This window comes from Hemitrygon akajei, chromosome 14, assembly GCF_048418815.1.
Source record: "Hemitrygon akajei chromosome 14, sHemAka1.3, whole genome shotgun sequence".
In the NCBI taxonomy this organism is placed as follows: domain Eukaryota; kingdom Metazoa; phylum Chordata; class Chondrichthyes; order Myliobatiformes; family Dasyatidae; genus Hemitrygon; species Hemitrygon akajei.
Window position 1 is genome coordinate 62403466 of NC_133137.1, and position 26926 is coordinate 62430391.

Sequence of the window (26926 nt, forward strand, 5' to 3'; positions counted from 1 at the left end):
GGATGACTTGTTTCTGCTCCAGTTCCAAAATGGCTGAAGACACCAACAGGGCAAATAGGGCAGTAAGTGTCAGACAGAATAGTTAACTGGCAGTCTACATGCTGGCCTGCTCCTCCTGCAATTTACACTAAGCATTTGAGTGCCCCTAATTCTGAACATTTTAGTTCAGCATTGACCTGAACTTTTTAAACTCATCCCAAATGTTCTTTCTTCACTTCAGGCGGCCATGGGCTAAAGCTTCCGGGAATTAGTGGAGATGCTGCATTTCCTGGGAAACGTGAGCAAGCACATCTTTAAATCTTTTCCTTTGTCTACCAGGTAATGACATTCCAACAGAGCTCAGAACAGAAGTGTCTATGGTGGAAGCTGGTATCAAAAATACAAATGACATAGCCTACTCAACACAGCTCATAGCACGTTACTGGCTAGAGGCCTGGCAGAGGATACTGATGTTGGTTCACTTACCCTTCCTGTGAATTTGCTGCAATTATAAATCTTAAGTTACAAGGTAGCCAGGAAGAAGTTTAAGAACAGGAAGTGACGGAAGAGATTGCAGTGCCTTTGCGATGACCTTTGTGTCATCACTGGCCACAAGCGCAGCACCAGAAGAGGATGACAAATGTTATTCCTTTCTTCAAGGTAATAGGAATAATCCTGAAAATTTTTAGACCAGTGACTCTTACTTAAGAGGTGGGTAAACTACTGGACAGGATTCTTAGAGACAGGATTTACAAGCATTTGGTGAAGCATAGTCTAATTAGGGATGGTCAATGGCTTTGTGAGGGGCCAGTCGTACCTCACAAGCCTGACTGAATTATTTGAGGAAGTGACAAAACAACTGATGAAGGCTGAGCAGTGGATGTGGTGCATATGGATTTCAGTAAGGCATATGACAAGGTTCCCCACAGTAGGCTCATACAGAATGACAGGAGGCATAGAATCCAAACTTGCCTACAGAAGACAGAGGATAGTGACTAGTGGTATTCCACAGGGATCTGTTCTGGGAATCGTGCTTTTTGCAATTTGTATAAATGACTTGGATGAGATACAAAGGGACATTGAGAGGATGCAGAGCTGGGCTGAGAAGTAGCAGATTGAGGTAAATCTAGAAAAGTGTGAAGTGATGCACTTTGGAAGGCAGAACTTGAAGACAGACTACAATGTTAATGGCATGTATCCATTTCCATAGATTCCTTAAAGTTACTACGCAATTTGATGGGGTGGTGGGGGGGGGGGGGGGGTTAAAGTGGCATATGATGTGTCAGCATTCATTACTTGAGGGGTTATGTTCTAGAATCAGGAGGTAATGTTGCAGCTCTATAAAACTCTAGTTAGACCACACTTGGAGTACTGTGTTCAGTTCTGATCATCTATTTCATTACAGGAGGGATGTGGAAGCATTAGAGAGGGTGCAGAGGATATTTACAAGGATGCTACCCAAACTAGAGAGAATGTCTTATATGTGTGCGTGCCCACTTGTGTGAGAACATTAATGCCTATGAAGCACAGACTCATCTTCCTGGTCACACCAGCTGTTGGGTCAGCACCTTGCTCTGGTTGCAAAATTATTCTACATTACAAGAAATCATGGACAGGCAATTTTCTCTCCATGACAAGAAGTTCAGGATGTGCAATAGTTTGAGTGAGCTTGGGATTTTTGATTTTGTGCAGAGGATGCGAGGTAACTTGAAAGAGGTGTGTAAGTTTATGCGAGGCATGGATAGAGTAGACAGCAAGCACCTTTTTCTCAGGGCAAAAATGGCTAATATGAGGGGGCATAATTTTATGATGATCGGAGGGACATATGGGGGAGATTATTTTCTTTAAACAGAGTGGTAGGTTGGTAGATGTGGGAAACATCCTGCTAGAGGTGGTGGTAAGGGACAATTAAGAGACTTTTAGATAGGCACATGGATGAAAAAAAAATGGAAGGCAATGGGAGAGGGAAGGGTTAGATTGAGCAGGTTAAAAGGTGGCACAATATCATGGAGTGAGAGCCTGTACTAAGTTCTATCAATGTCAACTTCCCAGAGCATTAACCCACTCTCTGCTGTGGGCCACTCACTTGTAGGGGAAGGTGGGGGTGCAGGGATTACAGCTGCTCAGTTTGTCATGAATTTTGTGTTAGATATTTCACAATTCCGCCTGATCCTGGAAGTCAAAAGTTTGAGAGACTGAAGGATGCCATATATCATGGATGATAAAGCACCCCGTTTCTTTCTTTGATTATGCCTACTGTGACGGACATAATCCACACTGTAACTAGGGGAACAGCCCAGACTATGAGGAGGCTGATCAGAGGAATTCACAGTGCAACCCAGTTAGACCCATTGCTTATTTGAATATGACCATAATTAAGGCATCTTAAGATTCCCTGGTCTTTTCCTCTTCCGCCAACACGTGGATGATGTTTTCTCGCCCCCCCCCCCCCACCCCCCCGGCTTGTATCTCCTAAAATAATGCCGGTGAGAAATTTAATTACAATAAAATGTTATCGGACTGCTCATTGAAAATCAAGATCAACTGTATTAAAATGCAAGAGCCATCATTTTGATCAGCGATCTTGCCATGAATTCATGTTTTGTTATTCTGATGAAACAGAGCACTCCTTATGCAGAGACTCTGCACCAAGTATATTGTCAAAATAAAAACAGTCTCTCTTAGCCCTTCCTCCTGATCATGTCCATAGACGGCTGTGTTTGTTCAGGCTTAGTTTGCTTCCCTTTTGGTTGAGGAACAATCTTTTTCCCTCCTTTCCCTTACTTACACTCCACTTCAAGTCCTTCTTGATTCCACAGAAGCTTTCAGACTTAGACTGTAACCACTACTGCCCATGTTGGTTCTGTTTTAGTGATTAAAAGGTCAGAATGTGTGCACCTTCTCTACAAGAGATTAAAAATGGCATTCCTCTTCTGGTTTACCCTTTTAAGTGTTGTATCCACTTTTAACCTGCTACCTCCTGTCCAAACTGCCCCACTCAATTGGGGATAACAAAGCATTTGAGATTCTGAGCTAATGTGACAGAATGGGGTCCAGGTTCACCACTGGAGGAACTGCTCATGTTGATTCTGGCATTACACATCCTGAACTTCATATCATGGAGTGATAACTGCCTGTCCATGATATCTTGTAATGTGGAATAACTTTGCAACCACAGCAAGGTGCTGACCCAACAACAGCTGGTGTGACCAGGAAGATGAGCCTGTGCTTCATTAGCATTAGTGTTCTCACACAAGTGGGCACACACACATATGCCATCTGGCATGTAGACACTCTCAATAATGGTGGAGGGAGTTGGGATGTTGTGGCCACAGTAGCGACATTGAATACGGAGAGTTGGAGCCAGGACCATTAAATAAGTATGTGGAGAGGAACATCAGGGAAAACAAAGGTCCTTAGCAAACAGAAAATTTATAAACAGAAGAACATTTTTGTTTTCCATGTAACAATGTATTTTCTCATTGGATCCAAAGACCAATGAGAAGATAGATGAAGAATCACCAAAGGATTTGAAGTTTTCTAATGATGACTGATGCCCGGCTCCAAATTCAGTTCCAACCAATAGTCTACTGTCTACACTAGCGGCCACCAATCTTTTTAAGCCCAACATCCCCTACCTTGGCCTCAGTGAAAGGCGAGATCGACTCCAAATTGATTAGTTACATGCACGTGCGCTGGGGCAGAAAGACTGGAAGTAAAACCCTGTAATCCGGAAGTAGAAATAATGCATAAACACCAGGGGTACGCACCCTTTTTTGCACCGTGGACCGGTTTAACATTGACAATATTCTTGCAGGTGTTAAGCACAACGGGAATACAGTGATACTCGAAGCAGGTTCCATATGTCCAGTCTATTCTGCAATTTAGTTTTCATGGCTCTCGGCACTTAGCTGCTGTCCCGTGCTGCTCACGTTTTTTCCGCTGGAAAAACTCAGTGGGTTCGTCTTTAAGCGCAGGGTTCTTGGACTCAGGGTACTGAAGCAGTTTTGAGTGCTTCGTTGCCTCATTAGACAGCCTCCCGGGCCCAAACTGCAGCCTCTGCCCGCCTACCGCCAGATGCCCTGGCCAGGTGCGGCTGGTTGTGGGTGGGGTGAGAGGACAAGGTCAGGGCCGGAAGTCCTCGTACTAGGGCCGCGGCGGTCGCAGTCTGGACAGAACCAGCGGCTGAGTGAGGAGAGCAACAGGCCCGTGCTTCTTGTAGGATCTATTGGCCTACAAAAGATTGTTTCAGTAGATCGCAGCGAGGTAGCTGCTCTGATACTTACGAAACCTTGAGCCCAAATTAGGTCATCTGCGAATATTTTAGCACCAGATTCCCCACGAACATTCGGTGTGCTAAACAGGTTTAGAGGCGGTGCCCATCTGTCCGCACTCCGGGCCAGTAGCATCGGCGGTTCCCACCGGCCGCACGAGGCGAACACGGGCGCGAGGGTGTCACTGTGTTTAGGCAACTGATGACCTCGTGTGGGTTCAAGTTCAACAGTGGGCGTGACAGGGAATGAGGAAATGTGCAACTGACTCGTATTGTTTCCTCGCGGCCCGGTTGTTGGGGACCACTGAAGTACACTATGTAGTGCGGGGAGCTATGCGCATGTGCACTGGGCAGAAAGAACAGACCTAAAACCCCGCAACCCAGAAACAATCTCTCAACAGTATTTGTGTATTTATTTTTATTTTCGGGATCTACTGGGAAAGTCTCAAAGATCGACTAGTCGATCGCGATCAACAAGCTGACGACCACTAGTCTACACAAACCCCAACTGAGGAGCACTTTGATTGGCAATGCATACATACTACTCGTATACCTTTCCAGTCTCATTAATTTTAGCTGGAGGCACATCAGATTGTTTGGGTGTGGGAACCAAACACTAGCACATGCCCAAAACAGGAACAAGCTGCATTGTTCTGGTAAGGTAGAGGAAGCAGAAAACATTTGACCTGGAAGTGCCAATGAAAATGGATGGCCAAGAAATGTTAAAGCTCAATTCTTTAGTACCTACCTTATCTTTATTCAAAAATCCCCATATTCCAGCTGCAATTTCGACTGCAAATATGACCAGAAGGAACACGAAGAACTGAAATAGAAGATTGTAAACTATGAACTATATTAATTCAAAAATCAGTTTAATTGAAAAAAGTAATTAATTTGAGTGATGAATACACTTAAAGCAAAGCTTTAATGGTAAACCACTGTATGTACCAGTCGAGTCAGGCCCTGTCATGACCATAATGGACTGACTCTTTAAAGGACATTCTCACATCCTACTTCAATTCACAAGTGCGTCATATCGAATCACCTAATGAATATCCCACATTTTCATGTTGCTGATATGAAACCATACAACACTAAAATTAAAGAATAAATTCACCAGTTCTTTTTTTCTTGGCTTGTATCTCCTAAAATAATGCTGGTGAGAAATTTAATTTCAATAAAATGTTATCAGACTGCTAATTGAAAATCAAGATTTATTAAGATCAGTTGTATTAAAATGCTCATTAATAAAAATATCCCGTGGCTAGTCAACCCCACCTTCTCCCTGTCCTCACTCATCAGCCCAGATGTTACTCATTGGGAGTCAGGTGCAAAGCAATGAAAGATTTCTTAACGAATATTCATCACATTAAGGAGTTTCTCACACTGCAGAGACTTTTTTTTTGTCTTAAGATAAACACATAGGAACCACAATACAGGATTAGTAAGACCGGTTACTTAGGAGCTTAGGTGCAAGAAGGAAACATGCTGGTAATAAAGCAGCTTCCTGCTTCCATTCCTCAGGCTCTTAGGAGTGGAAGACAGCCCATCTAAGCCCTCTCGGTATACTTGCAATTCCCATGAGCTAATTCTCAAACTCAGTATACTTTCTACTGATGAAACCACATTGGGTCTATTTTGTTCTTAGGCCATATCACCATGAACTGTTCACAAGTGACAGACTAAAAGCACCTAAAAACATAGAAAACATACAGCAGAATACAAGCCCTTTGGCCCACAAAGCTGTGCCGACCATATCCTTACCTTTGAAATTATCTAGGGTTACCCATAGCCCTCTATTTTTCTAAGCTCCATGTAACTATCTCTTAGAAGACTCTATCGTATTCGCCTCCACCACCATTGCCAGCAGCCTATTCCACGCACTCACCACACTCTGCGTAAAAAAAACTTAACCCCGACATCTCCTCTATACCTACTGTTAGAGTGATTTTTGGGTTTAGGTCATTTACATTTAGCAAACGGCTTTGGCTATCAGTCTTTGGTTCCTTGATGATGTATTGTGGATTTAATTTAGAACAATGCTTTTCCTAAAAGCTGTGGATCCCAGTCCAGATGCTGCTGGCGACTGTGGAATGGATGGGAATCAGAAGGTGTGAAGTTTGTATGTAGCTTCAATAGAAAGCATTGTCTATACTTTGTAAATATGGAATTGCCCTTTGTGTGTAGCAAATAAATATCAAGCCCCACACTGGGCCAGCAGACCCTTCCACCAAAAGCGTCTCCATATGATGCCTGCTGTATCTTGTTTTATCGAATAAGGAAACTGCTTTGCATCAACCAGTAACTCTCTCCAGTGATCTCATTCACACAACACCTACTTCCAAGCACCTTAAAACTGTGCCCTCTCGAGCTAGCCATTTCAGTCCTGGAAAAAAAGCCTCTGACTATCCACACGATCAATGCCTCTCATCATCTTATACACCTCTATCAGGTCACCTCTCATTCTCTTTCACTCCAAGGAGAAAAGGCCTCAACCTATTTTCATGAGGCATGCTCCCCAATCCAGGCAACATCCTTGTAAATCTCTTATGTGTCCTTTCTATGGTTTCTACATCCTTCCTGTAGAGAGGTGACCAGAACGGAGCACAGAACTCCAAGTTCTGATCAGGGTCCTATATAGCTGCAACATTACCCCTCGGCTCCCAAACTCAATCCGATGATTATGAAGGCCAATGCAACGTACGCCTTCTTAACCACAGAGTCAACCTGTGCAGAAGCTTTGAGTGTCCAATGGACTCGGACCCCAAGATCCCTCTGATCCTCCACACTGCCAAGAGTCTTACCATTAATACTATATTCTGCCATCATATTTGATCTACCAAAATGAACCACCTGACACTTATCTGGGTTGAACTCCATCTGCCACTTCTAAGTCCAGTTTTGCATCCTATCAATGTCTCGCTGTAACCTCTGACAGCCCTCCACACTATCCACAACACCCCCAACCTTTGTGTCATCAGAAAGTTTACTAACCCATCACTCCACTTCCTCATCCAGGTCATTTATAAAAATCACAGAATAGGGGTCCCAGTAGAGATCCGTGAGGCACCCCACTGGTCACCGACTTCCATGCAGAATATGACCCATCTACAACCACTCTTTGCCTTCTGAGGGCAAGCCAGTTCTGGGTCCACAAAGCAATGTCCCCTTGGATCCCATGCCTCCTTACTTTCTCATTAAACCTTGCATGGGGTACCATATCAAATGCCTTGCTGAAATCCATATACACTACATCTACTGCTCTTCCTTCATCAATATGTTCAGTCACATCATCATAAAATTCAATGAGGCTCGTATGGCATGACCTGCCCTTTTCAAAGCTATGCTGACTATTCGTAATCATATTATACCTCTCCAAATATTCATAACTCCTGCCTCTCAGGATCTTCTTCATCAACTTACCAACCACTGAAATAAGACTCACTGGTCTATAATTTCCTGGGGTATCACTACTCCCTTTCTTAAATAAGGGAACAACATCTGCAACCCTTCAATCCTCTGGAACCTCTCCCATCCCCATTGATGATGCAAAGATCATCACCAGAGGCTCAGCAATCTCCTCCCTTGCCTCCCACAGTAGCCTGGGGTACATCTCATCTGGTCCCAGTGACTTATCCAACTTGATGCTTTCCAAAAGCTCCAGCACATCCTCTTCCTTAATATCTATATGGTCAAGCTGTTTTAACAGCCATCTAAAGAATCATCTTGGCAGCAATACTTTAATTACACATCTAGATTTGGTCATTCAATAACTGAACCAGAAAGCCAACGGTACCCAGGGAGCTATTGATGTTAATCTGACTCCCAGAGGAACTCTAAAGAAGAGAGCAGTTGCCAATATTAGTGATTCATTGTCATTAGATTCACTCACTCTCATCAATTCCACAACATGCAGTGGGAAGTTTAGTAGTGTTCGGTCATATTCTGGACTTGAGAGATTACAACAAAATATTAACTGCAGAAACTAATCTTTAGACCTGAGCATGGCCTGTAGATTAAATTTAAAACGCAGCTCCAGACAAAAGGTTCCCAGAGCTGTGAACAGCAGTTAGTTGAAAATAAAGGTAATTAATGTTCATTTTGGGTGTCTGGAAAGTGGGTCCAAAGAAGGAGCTGTGAAAATTATATGTAATCCAAAGAAGCATTGTGGATAAATTGTAAATATAGAATTGCCCTTTGATCTTTAGCATATAAAATGACACGAAATGCTGAGTCAAGCAAGTCTCTTCCTCTGGAAGCATCTCAATATGATGCCTGCTGCTCGTTTTCATTGAATAAGAGACTACTTCATAGCTACCAGCTATGTCTCTAAACTTTGTTCACATTACAACAAATAGCAATATGGTTAGCAGATAAAGATTTTGATTAGCAAAGCACGAAGCACATTTCAACATTTCTAAGCCTTGGTCTTCTCACTCTCAAGTATGCAAGTGGAATGCCTATGCAATAGATACTAGACAAATAGAACTTCAAGCTCTGGTTTTGACACACCATCTAAAAAATTAAAAAGAGAAAACACTGACAACTTTATTTTCTAGCATTTCATTTGCATATGCATCTTTAAAATAACTCCTATAAGAATGTCTCTGGTCATAGGAGAGAGGTAGAAATGTAAAGTGTAAATGTTCTACTCACACAGCCAAGCATGCAGGTAGATTCTTGAATTGCTCCACAGCATCCTAGGAACCCAACAACTGTCATCAACGCACCAGCTCCAATCAAAATATAGACACCTACAAGAAGAAGAGAAGAATACAAGTAGGATAGATAAAGGGGATGCAGTGGATGTTGTATACTTGGACTTTCAAAAGGCCTTTGACAAGGTCCCACACATGAGGCTGCTTATCAAGTTAAGAGCTTGTGGTATTGCAGGAAAGTTACTAACATGGTCAGAGCACTGCCTGATTGGAAGTAGACAGTGAGTGGGAATAAAAGGATCCTTTTCTGGTTGGCTGCCAGTGACTAGTGGTGTTCTGCAGCAGTCGGTGTTGGGACCACTTCTTTTTATGCTGTATGTAAATGATTTAGATGATGAAATAGATGGCTTTGTTGCCAAGTTTGCAGATGATACAAAGATTGGTGGAGGGGCAGGTAGTGTTGAGCAAATAGGTAGGATGCAGAAGGACTTAGACAAGTTAGGAGAATGGACAAGAAAGTGGCAAATGAATTATAATGTTGGAAGTTTCATGGTCATGCACTTTGGTAGTAGAAATAAATGTGAGGACTATTTTCTAAACGGGGGTAAAATCCAAAAACCTGAGATGCAAAGGGACTTGGGAGCCCTTGTGCAGAACACCCTAAAGGTTAGCTTGCAGGTAGAGTCGGTGCTGAGGAAGACAAATGCAATATTAGCATTCAGTTCAAGAGGTCCAGAATACAAGAGCAGGGATGTGATGCTGTGGCTTTATAAGGCACTGGTGCGGCCTCACCTTGAGTATTGTGAATAGTTTTGGGCTCCTCATCTTAGAAGAGATTTGCTGGCACTGGAGAGGGTCCAGAGGAGGTTCACAAGGATGATTCCAGGAATGAAAGGGTTATCATATGAGGAAGGTTTGATGGCTCTGGGTCTGTACTTGCTGGAATTTAGAAGGATGAGGGGTGGATCTCATTGAAACCTTTCGAATGTTGGAAGGCCTAAACAACGTAGATGTAGAGAGGATGTTTCTCATGGTGGGAGAGTCAAGGACAAGAGGGCACAGCCTCATTCTTGTTGACACATGCAGCTGTCATGATTGCTTGAGGCCAGGTCATTGGGTGTATTTAAGGCAGAGACTGATAGGCTCTTGATTGGACATGACATCAAAAGTTATGGGGAGAAGGCCGGGGTGTCTTGTGATCTTGTGAGTGGGATTGAGGAGGAGAGAAGAAAAAAAGGATCAGACATGATTGAATAGTGGGGCAGACTCAATGGGCGAAATGGTCTAAATCTGTTCCTATGTCTTATGGTCTAAGAAGAGGAAGTATTTGAGTCACAGTAGCACTACTTCCAAGTGTTATTGTCATTAGGTATACATAAGAACCCCATTATTGTCTGATGTTCTACCTCCAATAACAATCTCAAATAACCAGATCTCCAAACTCCTAGAAACTGCAAATGTTGGAAATCTGCAGAGACACACACACACACACAAAATTAGACTGCTTTTATGGTGGGAAATGAACAGTAAAAATTTCAGGCCAAGATTCCTAAACCAAGGGCTCAGCATTGGGATCCTTGATTATTTGACCAACAGATTTCTATCAGTAAAGAAAGGCACCACCCCCTCCTGTACAATTACCTTTGACAGCCGACTGGCACGGTGACACGACAACAATCTTTCCCTCACTATCAGCAAAACAAAGGAGCTAGTCATTAACTTCAGGAAATGGCATGGAGTACACCCCCACCTGTATCACTGGTGCGAGGTGCTTGAGAATGCCAAAGTCCAAGGTGTTAGTACCACCATCAATTTGTCCTGTTCCAGCTACATGGATGCTATAGCTGAAAAGGCTCACCAGAGGAGGGGAAGGAAATTCAACATTTCCACCATGACTTTACCAATTGTTTTTGATGCATCACATTTTGGGATAGGAATTGCTTGGCCAAGATGAGTAATTGCAGAGATGTGAATACAACCCAGACTATTGATTGTCTACACTTCCCACCGGAAGGCTGCTAACAAAAATCAAGGACCCCCTCCCATTCCCATCACTCTTTCTTCTCCAATTGGGCATAAGATACATGAACTTGATAGCACCTCCCATCAGGCTCAAGAACAGCTTCTAGCCCACTGTAACCAGTCTGTATTTCACAATTAAACAAAAACGTCCATTATAGAGCAAAGTGGTTAAAGTGTTACTGTACTGAGATAGTGATTATAGTAACATTATGACAATTATGATGGCTTGAGGTAACTCAGAGGATGGTTGAGGGAATCATGCAAGTAACAGAATTGACAGTTCTTTGATCATGGGCAAATGAATCTGTCAGGGTGGCTATAATCTTGGCTGAAGTAACTGAAACAAAATTTTGGGAGTGACAAGGGTTAGTAGCGGTCAAATATTTTGTTTTCAGGCAAGAAGAAAATATGTATGGTAAACCCTTCTAATTAATTTGGGGCAGCTGCTCTGCTGTAAAATTGGATTTGGGTATATGGAAGATTGCAGATTGGTCAAATCAATATTGGAGGGTGCAGAGTGGGGAAATGAGTAGAGGAGGCAGGCAAATTAAAGGATGTACAATCTGATTCATTGTGGTTGGAAGAACGACAAGGTCATTTAAGTGGCAGAGTAGAGACTAATTACTTCAGTGGAGCAACCAGGATTGCAAACAAACATAGGAATTTTGAGTACGTCAGACATTCTGTCAGGAAGAAAATGGCTGGAAAACAACAGCACACCAAAAGCATGCTCTGAGTGCTCCAGCACCATGAGTTTGGCAAACACAAATTACTAGCTATATCCTTTTAAATACATCGAAGCAGTGGTCTTTATTTTAAAAGTTTTGTGCAAGGCTGAAATTGCAGTTGTTTCTTCGTACGGTGAGACTTAACCTTGATGACATTTTGAGGGCTTGTTGTTGACGTTAACAGCAATGATATGTCAAACAGGGCTGCCTTTTACAAAGAACAGGAGATGGTAATGTACATGAAGGATGGCATTGTGGAAAATGTTAATCGTTTACAGCAGCAGACAATAGTAATTTGTATTTCGAACACAGATGTACATTCTGCAAGTAGCACATTGTTTGGTTTCTGATGTTGTAATTTTAAGTGTTTTCTGGTGAAAAGACTGAAATCAGATTAATCTCCAGCTACAGATCAGTTGATTAAATTGCTTGCTTTCTACATCTTGTTATTTGATGGAAAACTACACCCGTACACTTAGATATAATAAGTGATTCATACAAAAATGCGAAGTTGCAGTTACCGCTTTCAAACTCATCATCTCACTGGAAAAGTTAATTAGTAACTTTGTCTAAACACAGATTATATAGAATTCAGCTGAAATTCAAGCATGTACACCTAGACTTTCACATCAAGTGTCAAATTAGTGTTAATGTGAAGTAGAAAACAGGTGCCTGAACTTCCCAGTAGGCTGCCTGGTCAATTTAAATAAGAGGTCTTTAAACAAATCAAACTCAAAATGCAGGTGCCATACGGCTGTAGTTAACAGTTCATAAAGCCCTGAAGATGGTGGTTGCTAGCAATGAATAGTGTTCAGGGGAATGGGCAGATGGAACACAACGTAGGGAAGTGCATGATTGTGTATACTTCAAACATGAGCTGAGGTAGTTTGTGCAATATCTAATGGTTCATTGTGCTGTTTAGTAACAGTTTCAAGGATTTTGAGCTATTGGTTTTATCAATGTCACAATAAAGAGCAGGCAGATCATGCCACACATAATTACATTTAGGAAGTTAAAGAATGCAGATTATAATGTTTTTGTTACAGAGGAATATCAGGTCAGGTAGGCAAATAAGGTGCAAGGACCACAGTGAAGCAGATTGAGAGAGTATGAGTTTATCTTTTAGTGTATGAAAGATATTGGTGCATTATAGTCATGCGCACCAAAATACCATGGTATGCCTCTGTATACCCTGTTCATACAGAAAAAAAATATCAGCATAGGCATAAGATTAGCTGAATATCAGAGGCAAAGAAAGGGAATAAAAGGGGACTTTTCCTGTTTGGTTGCTGGTGGCTAGTAGTGTTTGGTGTTGGGTTCATTACTTCACACATTGTATGATCATGATCTGGATGAAGAATTTGAGGCTTTGCAGCCAAGTATAGATGATACAAAGATAGGCGAGAGCAGGTAGTCCTCAGATTAGGAGAATGGCGAAGAAGAGGCAGATAGAATATGATGTAGGGAAGTATATGATCATGCACTTTGATAGAAGCAATAAAGACAAACATTTTCTAAATGAGGAGCAAATTCAGAAATCAGAGGTGCAAAGGAGCCCTAGTGCAGGATTCCCTAAAGCTAACTTAGAAGCTGATTCAGTAGCAAGGAAGGCAAATGCAATGTTAGCATTATTTCCAGAAGGCTTGAAAATAAAAGAAAGGATGTAATGCTGCAGCTTTAAAAAGTATTGTCCAGGCAATCTTTGGAATATAGTAAGCAATTTTGGGCCCTTTTGTTAGGAAAGGAGGTGCCAGCATTGGAAAAGGAGCATTTGATGGCTCTGGCCCTGTACTTACTGGAATTTAGAAGAATGATGGGGGGGGGGGGGGGGGGGGAGAGAAATTTCATTGAAAACTAGTGAATATTGATAAGCCAAGATAGAGTTGACATAGAAACAGAAAACATACAGCACAATACAGGCCCTTCGGCCTACAAAGCAGTGCCGAACATGTCCCTACCTAGAACTACCTAGGCTTTACACATTGCCCTCTCTTTTTCTAATCTCCATGTAGCCATCCAGGAGTCTCTTAAAAGACCCTATCGTTTCCACCCCCACCACCACTGCCAGCAGCCCATTCCATGCACTCACTACTCCCTGTGTAAAAAAACTTACCCCTGACATCTCCTCTGTACCTATTTCCAAGCACCTTAAAACGACGTCTTCTCATGCTAGCCATTTCAGCCCCGGGGAAAAGCCTCTGACTATCCACATGATCAATGTCTCTCATCATCTTGTACACCTCTATCAGGTCACCTCTCATCCTCTGTCACTCCAAGGAAAAAAAGCCGAGTTCACTCAACCTATCCTCATAAGGCATGCTCCCCAATCCAGGCAACATCCTTGTAAATTTCCTCTGTACTTTTTCTATGGTTTCCACATCCTTCCTGTAGTGAGGCAATCAGAATTGAGCACAGTACTCCAAGTGGGGTCTGACCAGGGTCCTATTTAGCTGCAACATTACCTCTCGGCTCCTAAATTCAATTCCACAATTGATGAAGGCCAATGCACCGTATGCCTTCTTAACCACAGAATCAATTTCTGCAGCAGCTTTGAGTGTCTTATGGACTTGGACCCCAAGATCCCTCTGATCCTCCACAATGCCAGGAGTCTTACCATTAATACTATATTCTGCCATCATATTTGACCTACCAAAAAGAACAACCTCACACTTATCTGGGTTGAACTCCATCTGCCACTTCTCAGCCCAGTTTTGCATCCTATCTATATCCCATTGAAACCTCTGACAACCCTCCACACTATCCACAAAACCCCCAACCTTTGTGTCATCAGAAAATTTACTAACCCATCCCTCCACTTCCTCATCCAGGTCATTTATAAAAAAATCACAAAGAGTAGGGGTCCCAGAACAGATCCGAGGCACACCACTGGTCACCGGCCTCCGTGCAGAATATGACCCATCTACAACCACTCTTTGCCTTCTGTGGGCAAGCCAATACTGGATCCACAAAATAATGTCCCCTTGGATCCCATGCCTCCTTACTTTCTCAATAAGCCTTGCATGGAGTACCTCATCAAGTGCCTTGCTAAAATCCATATAAACTACATCTATGGCTCTACCTTCTTCAATATCTTTAGTCACATCCTCAAAAAATTCAATCAGGCTTGTAAGGCATGATCTGCCTTTGACAAAGCCATGCTGACTATTCCTAATCATATTATGCTTCTCCAAATGTTCATAAATCCTGCCTCTCAGGACCTTCTCCATCAACTTACCATCCACTGAAGTAAGACTCACTGGACTATAATTTCATGCGCTGTCTCTACTCCCTTTCTTGAACAAGGGAACAACATCTGCAACCCTTTAATCCTCTGGAACCTGTCCCATCCTCATTGATGATGCAAAGATCATTGCCAGAGGCTCAGCAATCTCCTCCCTTGCTTCCCACAGTAGCCTGGGGTACATCCCGTCTGGTCCCGGTGACTTATCCAACTTGATGCTTTCCAAAAGCTCCAGTACATCCTCTTCCTTAATATCTACATTCTCCAGCTTTTCAGCCCACTGCAAGTAAACCCTGCAATAAACCAAGATCCTTTTCCGTAGTGAATACTGAAGCAAAGTATTAAGTATTTCTGCTATCTCCTCCAGTTCAATACACACTTTTCCACTGTCACACTTGATTGGTCCTATTCTCTCACATCTTGTCCTCTGGCTCCTTACATACTTGCAGAATTCCTTGGGGCTTTCCTTAATCCTGACTGCCAAGGCCTTCTCATGGCCCCTTCTGGCTCTCCTAATTTCATTCTTAAGCTCCTTCCTGCTAGCCTTATAATCTTCTAGGTTCCTATCACTGCCTAGCTTTTGGAAGCTTTCGTAAGCTCTTCTTGACTAGATTTACAACAGCCTTTGTACACCACAGATCTTGTACCCTATCATCCTTTCCATGTATCATTGGAACTTACCTACTTAGAACCACACGCAAATATCCCCTGAACATTTGCCACATTTCTTCCATACGTTTCCCTGTGAACATCTGTTTCCAATTTATGCTTCCCAGTTCCTGCCTGATAGCCTCATATTTCCCCTTACTGCAATTAAACGTTTCCATAACTTGTCTGCTCCTATCCCTCTCCAATGCTATGGTAAAGGAGATAGAATTGTTATTACTATCTCAAAAATGCACTCCCACTGAGAGACCTGACATCTGACCAGGTTCATTTTCCAATACCAGTTCAAGTACAGCCTCTCCTCTTGTAGGCTTATCTACATATTGTGTCAAGAAACCTTCCTGAACACACCTAACAAACTCCACCCCAACTAAACCCCTCAATCTGGGCAGATGCCAATCAATATTTGGGAAATTAAAATCTCCCACTACAACAACCTTGTTATTATTACTCCTTTCTAGAATCTGTTTCCCTATCTGCTCCTCGATGTCCCTGTTATTATTGGGTGTTCTATAAAAAACACCCAGTAGAGTTACTGACCCCTTCCTATTCCTAACTTCCACCTACAGACTCCGTAGACAACCCCTTCCATGACTTCCTCCTTTTCTGCAGCCGTGACACTATCTCTGATCAGCAGTGTCACGCCCCCACCTCTTTTGCCTCCCTCCCTATCCTTTCTGAAACAAGCCTGGCACTTGAAGTAGCCATTCCTGCCCCCTGCTCCATTCAAGTCTATGTAATGGCCACAACATCAGAGCTCCAAATGCTGATCCACGCTCTAAGCTCATCCACTTTATTTATGATATGGGGAGGACGTTTCCAATAGTGGGAGAGTCTCAGACCAGAGGGCATAAACTCAGAATACAATGACATCCTTTTTAAAACCCAGGTAAGGATGAACTTCTTTAACCAGAGGGTGATGAATCTCTGGAATTCATTGCCTCAGGGGGCTTGGAAGGCAAAGTCAAAGGATATATTTAAAGCAAAGATTGATAAGCTCTTGATTAGTAAGGTGTCAAAGGTTATAGGGAGAGGCAGGAGAATGGGATGGAGAAGGAAAATAAATCATCCATGATTGAATAGTGGAACAGACGGCAAGAGGATGAATGGTTTAATTTTGCTCCTATGTCTTGTGATCTTGATTATCCTGTTTAAAAATATGTATGAACATTTGAAGATCTACCAATGGAATTGCCATAGAGTACTGAAGAACACTAACCTTCCACCTGGTGACTGGAATCGCGGCAGGTAAAAAGGGAAGTATGGGTTTATTGGGCTGCCTTTGGTAAGGGAACTTTGTATAAAGTAACACTGGTGACATGGCAAGACAAGGGTTAAGACAACCTTGCATATATACTGCTGCTGTCTGCCAAAGTTGGCTGGACAAGGCTGTGCAGGCCAGTACCAGAAGGACAGCTGCGTGTAATAAGCAACAATATGTCCATTTGGTTCTTCATTGTGCTCAAAGTTTCAGCAGCAACAATAAGTTGGGAGTTTGCAGAGTTAATTGACACAGAGTGGAATCAAAAGAAATTGTTGGGAGATAAAAGACAATGGGTCCACTTTGGAGATATCTCCAACTGTACCAGGAGGCACCACAGCCATGGATAATTCAGTATCAGGAATGATGCTAGTTTGCCTTGCTGTAAGGGTATTGTTCTATGAGATACAATATCACCATCAGATACATGTCCTTCCTACCACTCTACACCAATTCCTCACATAACCCATCCAGTTTTCTTCTCTTGCACATAGTCACTTTAAATCACCTTTAAATTATATTTACCAGATTTAAATTATGTTTTTTTCAAACTTCTGTGTGTCTAAGATCTCATTCCTGTCCCTCCTAGTTATTGTCTTGATGCTCTAGATCAAATACTCACAGGTACATATCCTTTCTCAAAGAATATTGTTCGGACTGCAAGCAGGGGCACTGGGCACCTGGTGTGACCCCCTGCATTTTGCTGGCTCTCTGGCCCCAGTGATTCACCAGTAACTCAGCGTGGAATGGCTGCTTGTGAGGGATGGTGTTGGGGGTGGTGAATGGTATGGTCACTCAACACAGAGATGTGCGGCCCAGGTCTACATCCTGGGTAACAACCAGTGTGTGGACCTCTGGCTGCAACTAACACGTGTTGACAGACTACCTAGATCCCGTCACTGGATGTGAAGGGTAGCTGTGACCTTTCATCTGCCCAGCTGCAAGTGGCACTCCCTAGCCCAAAGATTCATTTATTGGAACAAACTAGCGACCGCTGTCAAGCTTAACACCCTTGGAGGAATCTTCACATTAGGGACAGCTGAGTAGTAATGCAAGGGGAGGGATAAAATGGCTTCCTTCCTGTCCAATAGTAAGTGATGTGAGACACCTCAGGATGTGGCCAGTCACTGCCCTACAGTCAGTGTGCAGGCACATGCCCCACAAAACTATACTGAGGCAACATCAATGAGTGTATCTAGTGTTTGTTCTGTTTGTCCTAGACGCATAACATACAGTCGGAATATGCTTGTTAACATCAGGGCAAACTATGTCGGAAAAACTGACGAGTTCTGGTGTGACATGGACAGTTTACGCCGCTACGGACTACTATCCGCTACCAAGCCGGCTGCTTCCCGAGGGAGGAGGAAGTGAAAGCGCTGTGAGAGAAGACAGAGGAGGGGTAAGAGGGCCGGCATCCATGCCAGGCTAAAAGCTAACCCCACCAGGCCAGTGGTACCATCCCTCCTGCTCTCAAATGTCCGCTCCATCAACAACAAGCTGGATGAGCTGCATCTGCTGAGAGAAACACGCAAGAAGTTTAAAAACTGCTGTGTGTATGTTTTCACGGATTCCTGGCTCCACGACAACATATCAGACAACTACAGCTAGAGGGAATGGCAGCGTTTCGTGCTGACAGAGAGGCAGCTAGCTCCGGTAAGAGCCGGGGAGGGGATCTGTGTAGCTACATCAACAGAGACTGGTGTGCAAACGCTATAGTAGCTGCTAAACACTGCTCATCTCTGGCTGGATTTCTCATTGTGAAATGCCGGCCGTTCTATCTGCCGAGGGAATTCGCCATCATGCTTGTAGCAGCTGTTTACGTAGCTCCCAGTGCCAATGCTGAGGCTAATGCTAACGAAGCACTGGGAGGCCTACATGAAGCCATCAGTGAGCTACTGACTACACATCCTGACAGCTTTGTGGTGATTGCTGGGGACTTAAACCACACCAGCTTAAAGACTGTGTTCCCCAAATTCCTGCAATATGTGGATTTCAAAACCAGGGGAGACAACACACTGGACTTGGTTTATACAAACACACCACAGGCATACAAAGCAGCCCCCTGCCCCCATCTTGTCCACTCTGAGCACATATCAGTCATGTTAACACCAGCATATAAACCACTGCTTAAACGTGTGAGAGCAGAGAAGACAGATAAGGGTCTGGCCAAAAGGAGCAGCCTCAGCACTACAAGCCTGTTTTTTGCACACAGACTGGGCCATATTCAAGACAGCAGCCTCCTATGATGACCATACATACATTGAGTAGTATGCTGAGGCAGTAATCAGCTACACAGCCAAATGCACGGAGGATGTCACTGTGATGAAAACCTTCACCGCACGTGGTTATAAAAAGCCATGGATGACACCAGAGGTGCGTTCGCTACTGAAGGCCCGTGACACAGCCTACAGATCGGGGGACAGGAGTGCGCTTCGCTCAGCCAGGTCTGCGCTTTCACTAGGGATCAGGAAAGCGAAATGGGCCTACGCGGGCAAAATACATGGACACTTCTGTGACACAGGTGACACCAGACGGATGTGGCAGGGAATTCAAGCTCTGGCAGACTACAAGATCAGGCAGAAAACTGATGACAATGACGCCTCTCTTCCAGACAGGCTCAACAATTTCTTTGCACGCTTCGAAGCATCAAACACTACAGCAAGAGGGAGGGCCAGTCCCTACTTACCATCTGACCAGCCAGCTCCAATCACTGATTCAGAACACACACGGAGGACCCTTGCTAGGGTCAATCCACAAAAAGTGGGAAGTCCCGACAATATCCCTGGACGTGTGCTCAAGGAATGTGCTGATGTATTAGCAGATGATGCCACACGCAGGTCGATGGAGCAATACCTTACCTCCCGCCTAGGTAGATAATTATCTTCCCCCTAGCCCATTTCCCTCCAGCCTATCACTTCCCAGCTCTCTACTTTATCCCTCCCCCCACTTCTTATCCCCCCTCGACCATCCAATGTTACTTCACTCCTGATGAAGGGTTTCGGCCTGAAACGTCGTTATTACCTCCTCCCATAGATGCTGTCTGGCCTGCTGAGTTCTGCCAGCATTTTGTGTTTTTTTAGAAAATTATTCATCTCCCCCATTTTTCCAGTGTAAACTCCTAATACATAGTTTAAGCTTCAAAGACAGCATCAATTTGGAGTACTCCCAAACGAGCTGAAGCATGATATACTTTTGCCTTGAATGACTTTCAGAATTAGTTTTAATCAACAGTTCATTTTCCAAACCAGCGGTGCCAACCCTTAAACCCTGCCTCCCATATGACCCCCCCACCTTAAATTCCTCCAAATACCTGTCTAGTAGTCTCTTAAATTTCACTAGTGTTTCTGCCTCCACCACTGACTCAGGCAGTGCATTCTACACACCAACCACTCTCTGAGTGAAAAGCCTTCCTCTAATATCCCCCTTGAACTTCCCACCCCTTAGCTTAAAGCCATGCCCTCTTGTATTGAGCGGCAGCGCCCTGGGGAAGGGGCATTGGCTATCCACTCTATCTATTCCTCGCAATTCCAGTGGAGTTTTTACTTTGGAGTTCATTCCTTTAAGTGAATTTTAGCTAACCTAAAAATCTTTTCAGACTTGCAGCACTTAATAATTGATTCAAGGATAGAAATATCAGTGTACTATTCAATTTTACCATTTTAGAATGCAGGATAATACAGCCCGGGAAAAGGCCCAAACTAATTAAGCTAGCAATTTAACACCCAACTAAATGAGTCCCTCTGCCTACACAAGGTCCATATCCCTCCCTATCCTAGAGCCTCATAAGCACCTTTTAGATTTGGTCTCCCCAAACAGCCAACTAATTAGTTACTTCACCAGAAAAATTAGCTTCCTACGTCCTGTGAAATTTTACACATTAGAAATCAAGTTCAGGTTGAATTGTCACTCAACCACATACACGAATGCAGCCATACAAAGCAACGTTCCTTTGGGGCCAAGGTGCAAAATGCAACGCCAACAGTCACACGCAGCACATATATAAAAATAGCAGGAAAAAAATTTACAAAAATATATATAGTGTAACCAGGTGACCACTGACGATCTCTTTTTATTGTTAAAATGCACTGATATATTCACCTTGGCAATGCTAAAATAGCTGCCTGTGCCTTTAAGAGAAAACGGTGATGTCATTTTGCACGGGTGGAGTAGAACGAAGAGTTGCCATGTTCTTGAAAGGACGATGTTCAAATGCTTTTCCCAGGTTGGGCAAGGAAAGGCGAATAATATTTGATAATATCCATGTAAACTCATTTATACTTGTTTATAAGTCTAGAATATCAGTAATTTGACATGTTTTACATGCGGATGCTTTAGATTTTCACGAGTAAAATTGATTGACACTTGAATAGTGTGATTGTGAAGCTCCTTAATCAGCCTACTAGGTTAGTCTTTTTAGTAATTCAACTACAAGCAATATATTGTAAAAATGTATTTGTCTTTATTGTTTTCATGACTGAATGTGAATGTAACCAAGTAACAGGAATGTGTTAATCTGTGTTAATGTAGTGTGAGCAAGGAGAACTCATTTCAAGGTCAAGCCTACGTGTTTGGAAGTTAAGCACATGTGTGCCAAATGTGAGTTAAGGTGAGATGTACTTGTTCTTATTTTTGATGTTTTGTATAAGATACAGGGTTGGTGTATTGCTTTTTTTTAAAAAAAGAATCTGAAGTTAAACTGGGATTGTAATAGTAGGAACAGTTTTTTAAAAATTTATTTTGATACCCTCTTTCTGCAATAAAACATCTAAAACAGATAAAGGAATTTAAGACCCAAAAAAGTATTTGTTGTCCTGCGTATGTATTTTTCCCCAGCTTACAAAAATAAAATAGCCCAAGTTTCTGAGTGTCTTGGCCTAGAGACTGATGGTGCATGGATGTTGCCCTGAGCCATGTTTCAGCAAGAAACAGCCCACAGCGGTTCCTCGTATCATGCAGTGCAGATGCAGCCAGTCGCAGTCCAGCTTGTCTTCCGAGCAAGCATGGAGAGCAGCACCAACAGGAGGGGCGAGCCCCCAACGCAGCGTGGAATCCAGCCAACCTTGATAACTTCTTTCCCGGCAGCCACAAAAGGCAACCCCCAAGATGTGAATGAGGCCCTGGTCTACGCCACAGCCAAGGCCACGCAGCTCCCCCACTGTCAGTCTCACCAAAGAACCAGTGAATTGGACTCACAGTATTCTACATTACCAGTACGTAGCAGAATCTTGCGATCAGAACAAAAAATGTCCAAGACAACTATCCGCACTGACCAATGGACCACGCTCCCTGCACTTGCAGTGACGCCTTCTTCCCTGCACGGCAGAAACATGCCGCAACATGGTGTACGACAACTGCAGCTCTGCCACTATCTAACCACACACCTGTGGTGTCGACCCGCAGTACTTGCTGCTCTTGATAACCAGCAGCTTCTTGTGAGTGTGGATGAACCCTACTCTAACCTCACTGCCTCAAGCTTCGCCATCTTACCTGTGTAGAATGTAGAAGGCTGGTCTTCCAACTCAAATATGTGCTTTGTTGATTGATCAAAACGAAGCCATAATCCAACTGCCAAAACTGCAAGACCTGCAAGCTGAAGAGGAGAAATAATATTGAGTCATATGTCCAAAAAAGTTTTAGCACTGAACTTGCCAGTCTGCAAATAATTTATCCCTTCTCTTTAAAGGAGATGAAATAAAAAGCTGGTGAGCAGTGCAGTAGAAAACTCTTGCCTTCTGTTTGCTTTTCAACAGGAAATTAAACAAATAAGATAATAGATCTCCATGAGGAATCCATTTAAAGAATATATAATACATTGCAAGTGCTTTCATACTTGCAGGTAGACTTGCAGTCAACCTGAGCTCATTTTTTAAGCTCCTGCACATTTTCTAATGCCTTAAGTAATACAGTCTATTGCCGATTGTGTAGCGGTATCTGCGCTGACGAGTGGCGCCGGGTTCAAATCTGGCCAGCTCCTTGCACGCCTTCTATCTGTGCTGGGTTGAGTGCCAAGCTAGCAACTCTGCCTCGTGAAACAAATGTTAAAGAAATGGCAAGATTGCTGCCTGATGCACTAAACAAGGCATGGGGGAGGAACTTATTTTTTTCTAAAAGTAATATAGTCCATTAAATTAACAAATTCAATGCACTAAGTTAACAAGAGTGACCAACAATGTACAACAGCAATAGAGAACACTGAAAATTGTATACAGGGACAAGAAAACCTGACAAAAATGAGATATCAAGGCTGAAGAGAAGGGGCAAGGAAAAAAATAAAAGACAAGAAAGCTTGCAGATGCTGGAAATCCAAAGCAATACAAACTAAATGCTGGAGGAGCTCAGCAGGCCAGGCAGCATCCATGAAAAAGAACCAACGGTTGGTGTTTCAAGCCGAGACCCTTCTTTGAAACTGGTCAAACCCCCCCCCGGTATCCTTGGCTGTGCAAGTCTAGGGAAGACAACCCTCGGCCCCGCCAAACTCGTGAGAGTTGAGGTGCTCCTTAACCCACACCTGTTCGTGTGGATGCTGTGTAATTTATAACAGATAGTACACCACATACGAATAAAAGATTAAGTTTATGAATTTTAATTTGACTGAAGGGCTAGTAAAGAAAAGAACAAACAAAAGGGCACATTTTAATAAAACAGTCAAATGTGCACAAGTTGGAGCTCAAAGTTTCTCTATAGTCATCAATCCTCAAACGATCTCACCCCAGGCTTCATCAAATCACGGTTCCACTCCGGATCGTATCCTACAACCTCTTCTCTCCTGCGTATTCCCTCTTCATCTCTTCTCGACCAAAAGCCCCTAGCCCAACCTTGGTGTCCCGCACCAGAAAAACCTCCCCTTAATTTGACCATTCTAATGGAGGGCACATTTCTCCTCATCTCTTATCTTCAACATTAACCCAAACAAGGTGATAACAGAATAGACTGCTCTTAAAGAACTGCTAAATGAAATACAATCAGCATAACAGTAAGAATATGAACCAGGGCATTACACTGGAAAGGCAAGGGAGAATGCCAGAATTAAAAGGTGGGAGAGTAAGGGAAAGATGGGAAAAGACCCTTCCTTCTCAATCCTGAAAAAGGCTTATGGCCTGAAATGTTGACTGTTTGTTCTTTTCCATGGATGCTACCTGACCCGCTGAGCTCCTCCAGCATCTTGTATTGCTAAGGAACTAATTAAGTCAGGAAGAGAACCACCATTATCTTAGCAAAGAATAACAAAATAGCAACCCAGGCCACATGCAGACAAATAAGAGGCAAGACAAGATGAGAAAGAGTCAGAACAAGAGTAAATAAAATGTAATAATGCCCAAGCGGCAGAAATGGTAATTATTCTGCTTTAGTATTTGCTGCATAGGCAGATATACATCACTGGATGACAAAATTACTCATTAGTCAAGAGATCCACCCCACATTACAACATCGTTCACTGAAATGTCACATACCCCACCCAGCAGAAGAATCCTGCAGTCCCACAGCAGCCAGTAAATCAAAACCAGCACTCTCTTGAAGATTACAGAGAACATGCATGAGACAGCCAGATCCTTATTTTCCCATGGTAGTGTAGCAGTTAGCACGATGTTATTACAACTCAGGGGGTTTCCAAGTTTGAATTCAATCTCTGGCACTGTTCTATGTGGAGTCTCTGTACGTCCTCCCCATGGAACGTGTTGGTTTTCTCTGGGGCCTCCGGTTTACTCCCACAGTCCAAAGACGTACTGGGTAGGTTAAAACTGGTCATTATAAATTGTCCTGTGATTAGGTTAGGGTTAATAGGTTTTGTAGGGTGTTGCTGGGGCAGCATGGCTCAAGGGGCTGAAAGGACCTACTCCATGTACACTGCTTAATAAAAAGATCGTGTATAGTTTAGCACTTAACACTATTTCCACCATTTCAATTATCAATCATCAATGACTCACTGATATAAAACTGTGTTGTACGTAATCTACACATTTGATGTAATCTTCTCATGATCTGGCTGCCCAAATTCCTCCCCCCTCCATTCAAGCTACATATTCCAAAATAAAACTGAGTGACTTGTATAGCATTTATTTAAAAAATCTCAATTTAAGGCAGAGCTTAGGAGGGTCAACGGCACCTAACGGTGACTCCTTTGCTTACATCTTTGGAAGCAGCTCTGTTTCTAGCTTTAATATGTCTATTTTTCCCTTTCAGGGTTCTTTTGAAGACCCCGACCTGGAGTTACATGCTGACTACTGTTCTTTGAGGGAATGGGACCCGCTCTCAGGGTTTCACAACCAGCTGGTGTTTGGCACGCCAAGGGCTTGCTCGGCCTAAGAGTTCAGCTCACCTTTGGAGGCCTAGGATCTCAGGGCTCTGGAGACAGGCGGCTCGAAGGTCGGTGTCACGGCAGGAGATCCGTGTGTCGTCGGGGGAGTCGGAAGATCGACGGCTCTGTGCCCAGAGACCCGAGAGCTTTGGGCACAGTGCTCGAAAAAAAGCAACGCAACGGATTTTTAACATCGTAAACCAGCAAAATGTTTGTTATGACTCCCCTCTTGCTGTGAAATGGAGACATCTCTTTCTCCTTTATTAGTGGGAGAGAGAGCCTGTGGTATGTCAAATGCCGGGTGAACAACGTAGTGCAAGTCTGTGTCTTTACTGATGCTTTGCTCATAGTGGAGTGCTCAGTGACGGGTGCTGATGCTTTTTTTTTGCCAGTGGGGGGGGGGGGGGAAGGGGGGATCGTTGCTTGCTGCCACTTTTGCACAGGAGGGAGGGGAGTTGTGGTGGGGGGGGGAACTTTGGGGTTCTAACATCTGTCATTCATTCTTTGGTGTACTCCTCTGTTTTCTTGGATGATTGCAAAGAAAAAGCACTTCAGGATGTATATTGTATACATTTCCCTGACATTAAATGTACTTCTGAATTTCATCTTATTTCATAACTAAAGAGACCATCTGAGCTTTTGGTTCATCTTCCTCTACAAAATTGTACAAAGAAAGTGAATGAATTGGACTGGAATTTAACAACAATAAAAACACAAAGCTGGACCTTGCCATTCAGCTCTTGGTGTTGACATTGCTACTCATAAATTCAGCTGCTCTCTTTAGCCCAGCGCCAATTTGCTGCACTAACCCCATGTTTATCAACATTCAATAATATACCTACCCACCCGTCTGGAAAATACAGTCATTAAGCCCCCAGAGTCCATCGGAATACAGAAATTCCAAATGGTTCAGAACTCCCAGTTAAAAAAAAATCTTCCCATTTCAAATCTACAAGGCTAGCCAATACTTAGTCTAAGACACTGCTATGAAGAGGAATGACGTGTGTTTAACATAAACACCACTCACTCTCCTGTCAGATTCCTTCCTCTCCAGCCCTTTATCTTTCCTACCCAACTGGCTTCACCCATCACTTTCTAGCTATCCTCCCTCTCCCCCCACCCCCCACAACCTTTTTATTCTGGCATCTTTCCCCTTCCTTTCCAGTCCTGAAGAAAGGTCACAGCCTGAAATATTGACTATCATTTCCATAGATGCTGCCTGACCTGCTGAGTTCCTCCAGCATCATGTGTGACTGTTGCACTGGATTTCCAGCATCTGCAGAATCTCATATTTATGATCCACCACTCATTTTTTCCCCCAAATTTGAGAATTTAATTTAATCTTCACATGCGACAAACCCACCATCTCAGGCTTCAATTTGCTGAAACTTCTGATTATCAGTATCTCTTCACTCAGAGAGTCATGAGAACGTGGAATGAGCTATCAGCACAAGTAGTGCATGTGAACTCTATTTCAACGTTAGCGAAGTCTGGAGTGGTACTTCGTTAGGAGGAGGTATGGAGAGCTATGGTCCTGGTGCAGGTTGATGGGAGTAAACATGCTTTCAGCTGGACTAGATGGACCAAAAGGGCCAATTTCTGTGCTATACTTTCTATGACTCCATGACCATGACTCTCTGACTAAATCTTTTTGCACTTAAGGCCAACGTACTATTTGCCTTCCTAATTGCCTGTGGATTCTGCATATTAATTTTCAATTCTGTATAAGAGCACTTAGATTCTCCTGAACATTGGTAGTGCCATTTCCAAGCCTCTCCTTGTGTTATGATCCTTTAGTGGAT

General features: G+C 43.2%; 1 protein-coding gene and 1 long non-coding RNA gene across 2 annotated transcripts in view; one reads left to right on the forward strand and one right to left on the reverse strand.

The window, feature by feature from the left end:
* The window catches only part of cd9a (CD9 molecule a), a 55627-nt gene that overhangs the window by 3702 nt on the left and 24999 nt on the right, over positions 1-26926 (reverse strand). Inside the window, exons 2-4 of the mRNA XM_073066228.1 lie at positions 22316-22418; positions 8909-9006; positions 5001-5075 (exon numbers count right to left, since the gene is read on the reverse strand). Of these exons, the coding sequence (XP_072922329.1) occupies positions 5001-5075; positions 8909-9006; positions 22316-22418 (276 nt within the window). The remainder of the gene's footprint in view (positions 1-5000; positions 5076-8908; positions 9007-22315; positions 22419-26926) is intronic.
* Positions 226-25488, forward strand: LOC140738634 (uncharacterized). The gene is made up of 3 exons (XR_012101413.1): positions 226-318; positions 21356-21434; positions 25010-25488. It is a non-coding gene; the product is annotated as an uncharacterized lncRNA (long non-coding RNA).